Raw genomic sequence first — 10,711 nt, 5'->3', positions numbered from 1 at the left:
GTTGGCAATAAACCAAAACCTTGCGCTTTTGGTTGAGTGCTGTAACCACTAATCTATTTTGGAAGGCTACAATTATAGACAGGAGGTGGGCAGCACTGTCATCACCTCCTGCTTCTGATTTTAAAAAAGAAAAGTTATGACTGTATTTGGCAAAGAGTCCAATGCTATCTTTGTGCATTAGCCATATTCGGAACACGCTTCCTTGATAGGGCCCCTTGAGATTTAAGGGGTGGAGTATTCTAAAAGATTAACTTCAGCCTAATCCCTCCAGCTCTTTCTGCATTTGGGAGAAGAAAAGAAAAACTGACTCCTCCAGAGGGTGATTCAGAGCAAGTACCTAAATTTAGGTGCTCTGAATCACTCCCTACTTAACCCAGGGAGGCATCCTGGAGACAACTGATTCCACAGGCAGAGGTTATCTTCTGTGACTGTTCCTCTCAACATCCTCTCAATTGTCAGTACCACTCTCACTAGTTTCTCAACTCCACCATAGCTTAGGTGGGAAGTTGTCACTTATCCTCAGACACCTGTGAGGCAGAAAGGGAGGCACGTCAAAGCTGTCCAAATACCTGATTAGGAGCTGCCTAATTCCAGAATTTAGATAGTGAAGTCACTAAACAAACAGACTGATTTTTAGAAGTTATAATCCACCAACAGTTTCATAAATCATTACTGACTTCAGTGGAGCTAAGATGCAAAGCTGGCACTCAAGCTACTATTTTAGATTCAGCATTTTGGCAAATCACATTGCAATTTTCCTCAATTTTTAATAAATACAAAGTTGTTTGCTGCTTTTTAAACAGAAAAAACATAGTGGTTATAATGGAAAAAGTCTTTATTACTATATATATTTATACAACGGTTTCAAGTCATAAACCAGTATCTTTCGAAATTCTGGTAGCGTTCTGTTCTTTAAATACTCAGACTTATCGCTTTTTCCAGGTGAATTTCCGTCTGGCTCCCTCTTGACCAGGCTTTTTTCGTTCCCTCACACGTGGGTCAACTGTTAGTAATCCAGCTACAAAACACAAAAGCACCCATTCACTGTTACCAGTTAATATTACAGACATACTACATGTGTGGCATTCAAGACAGTCAATAACTTTGCATATGAGTTGTAACATCTAGAAGGGTAAGGGTTCAGTATAAAACACACTGAAAGGAATTTCATCAGATCCTCTAACATTTTAACTTTTCTTCAGTAACTGAACTTTCTTCACATTTTCCTTTATAAAGCACTAAAAAAATCCCATGTTGTTTTATAGCCATACTGCTTAAGCTTTTAAAACAGCAGTCTCCAAACTTCTTTGATCGTGCACTTCTATCAGTGAAATATTTTTGAGCATGCACCCCCAATACATATGTATTTATTCATTTATGAATTATATACACTACTGAAATTCTAAGATTTTTACCTGCACCCCAATGCATCATCTCACACAACACCGTGACACACACCCCCCACTTTGGAGATCACTGCTTTTAAGTACACTTAGCGTTTCCAAAGTATATTTGGCAATGTCCAAAACACGTTCAGAATTATGCTGATCTCATTACAGATATCCAACTCACTACAGTCTCAGTTTACAGGGGTATTCCTAGCAAGTCATACTTGTCAGTACCAAAAAGCTATCAAAGAAACTTGTTGCAAAGATACTAGCATGAAGACAACTTTACTTCCGTGGATGGTAATAACGTGAAAAAATCATAGCTGTTCTGCCAGTAATACACGCAGGTATTCTCCCTCCTAGTCCAGAAAGAGCAGTTAAAAGCTCACTGTTCATAAGTCTGTATTTGCTGAAACAGCATGGCATCTAATCGCTGAGAAGCATCAAATACATCAGTTATCCAAATAAGTTTGATCTTATTCTAGGTTAACTTGTAAACTCTAAATAAAGCAAGAGAGGAAAGAAGCTCCTTCAGCCTGGCTAGTTGCATGCAATATGTTTATGCTCATTACCATCCCCTCAAAGCTAACCCTCTAGTGTTTACGTTCAAAAATAAAACTTCTTTAAACATGAGCAAGATGCAACTAACCAAGTAAAACAAAATACAATCTTAGTACCTTACAGCTCACTAACGCCTGATCCAGATTTATTTGTTAGTGAATACACATTCATGTTTTGTGATTCCATGTTGAGGCAATATAAGCTGGTTAATAGACCTAAGAGGTTATGAACAGATGGAAAAATGCTCAAGAAGTCATCCAAAACATACACAAAGGATGCTAGGAAACAAGTGAAAGCAATTTATAAATAAATGCAGATCCCCTTCACACAATATACAAGGTTTCACTGGGATTATTTACTCAAACTTATACTATCTGATCCTTAAATGATCCTTGTATTAATTCCGTTAATTACCAGAAACACATTAAGAAATATTGAAATAATTTCAAGATTTGAGATATTTTCTATTCCTACCTTGCCTCATGAATTCCACCTCCTTTTCTGTCACAAAACTCCTTAAGGCTTTTGCAGAGGCTAAACGTATTGCTCCAGCCTGTGAAGATCTTCCTCCACCAGAGACTGTGCAAACCATATCATGTTTTCCAACTCTGTCAAGAAACTGGAAAGGGAACAACAACTGTTCTCTAAAAATAAAAAAATAATAATAAAAATTAAATATATACATGTATATAAAGTACCATGCTATGCACATTTCTTACCATAGTATATACAAAAACATAGTTAACTTTCAGGCAGAGATCCAGAAAGACATTCAGAAGCTTAATTTCCTACCGATATCGACTATATCAATGGGAGATAAGCAGCTAGGAGCATATTCAAACTGCCAGTGGTAAGTATTTTAAGATCAGTTTTACAAATACTTTTGTTTCACTAATTATGTACAGATGCCAAGATCCATCAGCTCTGGACATGCAAACTGAGCAATCTCTCACTCTATTCTTTAACTCAGAAACCACATTATAAAATAAAAACCACATAAGGGATAGAAACCTTCTTATGTTGGCCTTATGAGAAGTCTTCTCTGTATCAGACTGCACATCCTCTAAAATCTGAAACTTTACATGAAGTGTCTCACCTTGTTTGCTTCCACTATGTTACTGTATGTCAGAGTAATAACACATGCAAACAATTTGCAAATCTCTCAGAAAACACTTAAAGATACTGTTTATTATTTATTTTTAAAATAAACTGCAAGCCCTTTCTAAGAGGACCAAAATTTGAACTATCCAAATAGCCTGTGCTCTTGATTTCTCAGAAAGGGAGAGATGAGAAACAGAGCAAGGTTCACCTATCAGTTCTTATACTACTGACTCCTGAAAACTAGGAAGAAAAGCAAGACCAATTTTCCTAAAACTTATAGCTATACAGAAACAAGAACCTAGGATCAACTGTGGAACACAGCACCAAAATGTAATTCCATGGCATGACTGTTGCTGGAGTAATTTAAGTACAGGAAGAATACAGCATTTCACAGTGCTCTCACCTGTCCTGCAGCACTGGGAAGTAATGTAAAACATCTATTCCATTCACTGTAATTTTTCCAGTCCCATTGTCATAAACAACCGCAGTAGCTCTTGAGGTTTTTCTTGTACCTTAAATGAATTAAAGGAATTAAAATCAATCTGTTATTGGTATAGTCTATATTCTACAGAACTTCAAGTGCCCAAGAGGTTAAGCAAATCTCAACACTTTCATACAGTACCAGCTGTTTCTTTTTGGAGGCTGAGGTAACAACAACAAAAAAATTAAGACAAGGAAATAAATACAAACAATGAGTAACTACCTTTCAATATATTTTAATCAATGTTGGGGTGGGGGGAAGTGTGTGTTGGGAGGATGTCAAGGTAACACTCTACCCCCAATAACTTCAGTACGTCAGGACACTTTCTTGACCTGGTGATATCACAGTATATGAAAATTAACAGTTTGTTGAACACCTATGTTTACCATAAGTATAATTTCTAGTAATAAAATACTTTATAAAATCATCCAGAGGTACAGAAGTTTAAGACTATTCACGTGGAAAAGGTTAACACTTTAATTATACTGCTATAAACAAGGCCTATACATCATTTAGCATAGTTTCCTCAGAAATTACTACTTGCAGTTCTCTAAGTGTATTAGCTTCAAGTTAAACCATGACAAACTCTGTGCTAAAGCCTAAAACCAATCTTCTGTAGCACAAAGGAAGCAGTCATTCTGATAAAAATTATGAAACAAATTACCCATTTTTCTTAATTTAGGGGGGTGATGGGTCACAAACAAGACAGTTCTTGACCTGTGAAAATCTGATGGCTTTTCTTAAATAACATGGGTTGTATGTTTATCAAACTTCAATAACTACTGTTCTTAAGACACTACTGAAAACCAGTGTGGATTAAATCCCAGTTTGGCACTCTCACAGCTCCTTGTTGTCACATCATCTTGAAGCCAACCCAGCTAGAAGAGAGCTCTCTAGCCATTCTGCCCCTCAAATTCTCTGCGACCTTTGTTCTTATTATCATCTGTTGTCTGCTACTTAGGAACACACATCATCTGACAAAGATTCCTCTTAAATATACAGCATAGATATGGAGTGTGTGCATGCACATATGCTTTGTCCAGAAAGTTCAGGCTTTCCTATACATACTGTTGCTACATTATTATGATATGAATGATTCATATCATTCTTCCACTACGTGTCCCATCACTGAAAAAAAAAATAAAGCAGCCTGTGTTCTGAAGACAGAGACCTTCATGGCTTTTCTCTAACATCCCCTCTGTCTCAGTACCAATGACATTCCCATCTCTGTCCCATAATGCTAGCTGTGGTTCATCCACTTGTTTAAAAAATTTAGGAATTCCCTCTTTGGCATTTTCCTAGGCTGTTTGTAAATATCCAAATGCCTTGCTATTTATTCTTTGCATCTTCAAAATTCTCCTTTGCTGGACTGCCTACAAAAGTCATGATAAAGGTTACTTAGTGGTCTATGTGTGCCACTTTTATACTAAGCAACAACACTGTTACACCCATGGAATTTTCTGTATCTGTTTGTGCTCCCCCAGTCCCCCTGCCCTTTATGTTCAACAGTCAACCCCTGCCAGTGATGAAAGTCCTTTTGTATCCTACAACACGTAGCACAACAGGGTCCGCTCTACAGACGTACTACTTTATGGAAATACAGATAAAAACTAACTAGACTCTGTGCTAAAAACTTCCACTTTGTTACCAGGCCATGTCATAACTTAGTATGCCATAACACTATTAACCAATGTATATGCAATGTACACATAAGCATGTAAAATGAATAGTGACACATTCAGCAGTGTCATACATACTAAAGAAAGTAGTGTGAAGAGGAAAAAATTGTGCAACTAACTTGAAATTAGTACCTTCACCAGTGCTGAAGGCCACTCCTCGTTCATCATACTTCAAGGGCTCAGTAACTGCTTTTTCTAACTGCACAGGAACTTCTTTGGTAAACTTTTGGATATACTTCTCCTCGATGTCACCACATGGCAACGTCATCAATTTTTGTAAGAGCTGAATAAATCTTGAATACTGTAGACAACAAGACTTCATTAAAGGATGCAAGTGTAATTGCATTTGCTAAAACTTTCTATTTTTATATAATTGATCTTTCCTACTTCACTTTTATTGATGATTTCTGACAAGATGACACTTTTGCACCTACATGCTGATTTAAGAGCAGCATGCAGATGCATCATTTTCTGTGTGACTAAAGATACCTAGTTCTTTCTTCAGGAAACAATGAAACTTTAATTCAAAGCATAATCAATCCCTTTGTAATACAGCATTATTGTATTAGAATGAAGTTCATCTCACTTTTAAAAAGAAAACATTGGGGGGGTCTTCATTCTTTTATTATTGTTTTATTAAAATGGCAAAAGGAAATGATTTTCACTTCTTTCAGTAAGTCAGCATGTTCATTGACTTGGAAATAATTTTATTTCACTAAACTGATCCTCTTAAATGATTATATTTCATAATATATACAGGAAATACCTATCTATGTATCTTTGGCTATTCAAGCTGAGTTACTTTAATGTTTATGATTTCCTTCAAAACTGAACAATCAAGCTATTTAAAAATTCAAGAGATACTTGACTTAAAGGGCAACCTCTTGAAATAAATTATCCTCTGCTACTATGAGGTTCTCCCTCCCCCTAACACCCTCCTCCAAAGTTCTTCAACATGTGATTAAAGAGTAAACACCACTGTGTTAACCCATTTGTGCTAAAAGCTGGGATGTCCTGTTACGAAGTCTTACTGTCAGGAGCACTAGACAGCTGGTCACTGGATATAAAGGTATGCTATAATCTAAAATGAATTTTTCATATAGATATCATAACCTCATTTTTGAAGTTTTCTTTACTTACAGACTGTTATTAAAAGTATTTTTTCTTCTCTCTGTTACCACGGTCTTCTGCACAAAAGTAATACTTTTCTTGTAACCTAGCAATAGCCCCTGGAACTCTGACATCACTTATAAAGCTCCTTCTATCTAATGATGCGACACAGACCTGTGGTAAAGCCTTTGTAGAGCAGAAATATAAAAAATACAAACATTTTTAAATTATAGAGGCTAAAGAAAGCTTTGCAGAGTGCAAAGGAAAAAAAAATATTGATAGCTCCAGTTTTGTTTAATAATGCAAACACTGCAGAAAATTTTGTTGCAATGGCAAAATATAAGAACCTGAGCTGGTAAGACTGGTAGCTTATACCGAGACATTTTAAATACATTTAACAATGTTTCTTCCTATAGGCTGAGGCTTTGTGGTTTTACATGTGAGAGGCCAGTACTGTAAAAGGTTTTGGGGTTTGGTTTGGTTTTTTTTAGTATACTGCAGTCTACTTTTACAGAGGTAGAGTGTACAAAAACCAAGCAGTGAAGAACACCAAACTAGTTGTCCAACTAGACCAGTTCCTAGCACTCAGAGGAGGAAAAACAGCCATTCCAAATGCAGGAGCTACTGAAAACACTGAAGTCATAACTGCTTCTACTGTGAGCAAGATAGAGGAAGTCTCCTGGGTATACCAGGATGGAAAATTTGCAACAGTGATTTCTGACTTATGCTTACAGACCACAATCTGCTCAAGACCTTTTCACATCGCCCACAGACAAGGAAGCCATCATATGTTACTGGATTGACAAGCGAGCGAAGGGCACGTTTGCTGCTGCTATGCTATTTTTGCATTGATGTTGTCCACAGGACAGAAGAGATTGAAGAACACTGTTTCTAGCTGAGAAAATACTTGAGATGCTCAGACAAATAGTGTTATACTCTCTGGTACTATCATATTCAAGCTTAAACTTCCAAAAGAAAACTGAAGCTGGACACACAGACTGAATCTGCTGTTACAAAATCTAATGCTATTTAGGGGACCGAAGGAAAAAGCTGAGTGAGAAAAAAGTGTATGACTATCATAATGAATATCCTTATTCCCAGAGATAACGTGCAAAGGACTCCAAATCTAGAGAGTGATACACTTTGTAGATACTGGGAAAACTGCAAAACCCTCCTCTCTCCCCCCATATTCATGTCAAGGAGAATATAACAAGAGCTATCTGCATCAGACCACAGATCTATGTAGCTTTGTATCTTGTTTCTGATATTTGATTCTGTAGCAAATCACTAAGAAAAAGGACTCCTTATTTCTGGGCAGCCTTCTCTGTGATTTTTCTATCATTATCATGTCCTTCTTAAGATTAATGACAAACTCTACGCAGGTTTACTATTACATAAATCATGTTTCCCATCTTGAACATTTACCTTTTCTCTACAGTAAGCAACAGAGGTTCTAGTCCTGTCTGTTTTTCATCCGTAACTCGAACAAATGACTATTTATTTCTATTATAAAGTGTTACTATACTCCATTTGTGACTACATAATTAGATGACAAGGAACAAGTGCTCTAGACCTCACAACATTACCAGGAGAAAAACTAAACTATGTTAATAACAGTGGAAAACCCTTAATAGTTCTGTACCATGATAGGTAAAAAAAGCAACACAAATCACTGTTCAAGAAATTAATGTGACAGTGCTGTGAGCATATACAGACTTTATGAGAAGGACAAAAATTCTTTTGAAGAGCACCTGCTTCTACATAGTACCTCTTCAGTATCCAAAAATGCACCCATAGTCCATATTTTTAAGACACAAGCCTCCTTAAGATTAGAAAGATTAATTACTTACATCATCATCTGACAGTTTTTCTAACAACATTTCTTCCAATTCAATCTTAGTCAGCCATCTGCTGCCAGCCAGGTTTCTGTTTAAAATATCACATATATTCTCCCTTTAATTAACCATGCAATTAGAGTTACATCACAAAGGACCACACATACAGTCAGTCTTTGTTCAGAAATACATTTTCCATTACAAATGAATACAGATCATATTCTTATAGTAAACATGAGAAGGCCTATGTTGATTTTTAAAGATTTGTCTTTTGAAACGGATGGTAACTTCACATATTGAATTAACCACATGAAAATTATGTCTATCAGTTATGCATTATTCATATTATTGAAGTCCGGGATTGAGCTAGAGTAATACTGTAATAGTAAGTGATCTTCCCCACAACTTAAGACTTAGTTTTAAGAGGCTGCTGCTAAGAAGAATTTGGTTTACAAGCAGCAAAGAACAAAATCAAAAGCAGAACACTATAATCAAACTCTAAAGTAACAGAATTTTGCCTCTGGTCTTTATTTTTCTGATCAATACAAAAAACTCCACTAGCAGTAAGCATAGTGAAAGCACTAATGCAGCAATGACACACTATTCTACATACTGTGTAATCTTGACTTGCTTAGCACAGAAACTGAACTTATTATAGCAAATGCAGAAATTTTTAAGAAGACAGCCTCATACAGAGTTGCTAACATAAAGAAAAATTAATGCTTGAAATAAATTTTTGTGAAATCTGTATGATATGAAGTGACCAACTAAACAGAATGCTACCATAAATATACATGACAACTTTATCAGGTAAATTTAAGCCAAAGCTGTTACTAGTTTCTTACCTCTTCAAGGTTTTTTAGAAACAATCTTAATGTTTTCAGCAGCATTAAGGAAGCTGTGATTCAGAAAAGCACTCCTTCAGAAGGTGATTTTAAGTAGTACTTCTTCTTAAGTATTTATTTTAATGCTTTTCTGAGTCAGGGCATAAGAAACATTTATTTAGAAACAATGCTGCTTTTAACAGTAATTTTAAAAAGCTTCCAATCCTGACAGACTCAAGTATATACTTACATTTACATATTGCTACTTCCAGTGAAGTCAATGAAATTTTTTACATGTGAAAAGCTATAAACTTAAAATAGTTCGAGATCAGATCCCAACCCTACAGGTAACATTACAGAATGCATCCACAATGTATTATTTTCTGGGAAAAGAAAAAAAAAATCAGCCATTCCCACCCACCCTCTACCTACACTTCAGAGATAAATTACCCAGGCTAATCTCAGAGGAAGTACCATATCCAGGGTGGAAAATAAGTCTCAAAAATCCTTTAAATTCCCTGAGCTTTTACAAACCTAACAGGGAAAAAACCTTTCAACTCTGACTAGCTTTAGGTCATTTTTCACATCAGTAAATCCACTGGTTGAAGTCTGTAAGAAGTCAGGTTATTTTTCAGCAGCATACACAGAGAAACTAAATTCATTTGTTCTCTTGTCTGCTCAGAAGCTAACATGAATCTACGATAAAACATTCCGTGGGTCACAGGACACTATTTATATCATGAAGAAACATGAACTTGTGTTATTTAAGAAACTGAAATAATCTCAACAAATTAATCCTTTCTCTTCCTAACATAAATAAAAAATGGCCAAAATTAAGAAATGACAAACCAACATGATTGTGCAACTGGATAAGCACATAAATCTGGCTAGAAAATACACAGCAAGAACAAAGAGAGCAACAACTTGGACAGTGAAAAAGTAACTATATAGAAAAGCAGTAAATGCCAAAATCAAAACTTCCTAGCTGTATCCATTTCTTTTAAAATTTGCTTAATTTAATATTTTAATATCTCATAAAATCCTTGCAAAAAAACTCAAAATAGAAAAATCAATAAAACAGCCTAAGAGAAGCCAACAGTTCCTAAAGCATACACCCATCTCAAAGACAACCCTGACAATATGCACTAAGAAACTAACTCTAGCATCTCCCATAGCTTCTTCTGGTTGACATGTATCTTTCCTGTCCAGTGGCTGCTAACTAGCTGAAGTTTGCTGTGCGTACCAGAGAAGTTAAAGAGGAAAAAGAGCTAAATTCAACCACTAATAATGGTGATATTCAAACAAATCAAGCCAAATAAACTTTTCTAAAATTACTATAGTTTTTGATGATTTAGCTGTTCAAAGACATCAGAAAAAAAATAGTGAAATTAAGTATTTTCATGCTTTGTAAGTTAAATACTGGGAAGCAAAAATATTCAAGAACTGTAATGAAAGACTATTAAAGAGCTCAGCTTTAGGCCTTAGGATTTTTCCAACAGATAAGCAACTTATTTGGTATTTTAAAGGCCTTGTTTTCTTATAGAGAGTTTACCTCCTTTTTCAAAAACTTTAATAAAGAAACAATTTAGAAAACTTCATACACAGAAACATAGAATCCTGGATATTCTCTACTTATTTTAAAATCACACTTTAGAACTTTCATAACAGGAGAGAATATTGAAAAGAGCAGGGAGAGATTAAAGAGCAAGAGAAACAGGTGGGGGTTCCCTAT

At 35.6% G+C, this 10,711-nt stretch overlaps 1 protein-coding gene across 1 annotated transcript in view; it reads right to left on the bottom strand.

Moving 5' to 3' along the window:
* Positions 1-817: 817 nt before the first annotated feature.
* Positions 818-10,711, bottom strand: part of MRPS9 (mitochondrial ribosomal protein S9) — a 34,307-nt gene continuing 24,413 nt past the window's right edge. Inside the window, exons 7-11 of the mRNA XM_074815138.1 lie at positions 8,171-8,246; positions 5,343-5,511; positions 3,454-3,562; positions 2,424-2,593; positions 818-1,018 (exon numbers count right to left, since the gene is read on the bottom strand). Coding sequence (XP_074671239.1) covers positions 927-1,018; positions 2,424-2,593; positions 3,454-3,562; positions 5,343-5,511; positions 8,171-8,246 — 616 coding nt within the window. The 3' untranslated portion in view covers positions 818-926. The remainder of the gene's footprint in view (positions 1,019-2,423; positions 2,594-3,453; positions 3,563-5,342; positions 5,512-8,170; positions 8,247-10,711) is intronic.

The sequence above is a fragment of the Strix aluco genome, chromosome 2, assembly GCF_031877795.1.
Source record: "Strix aluco isolate bStrAlu1 chromosome 2, bStrAlu1.hap1, whole genome shotgun sequence".
Taxonomy (NCBI): Eukaryota; Metazoa; Chordata; class Aves; order Strigiformes; family Strigidae; genus Strix; species Strix aluco.
Note: the sequence above shows the minus strand (reverse complement) of the source record. Positions and strands in the feature narration are given on the sequence as shown.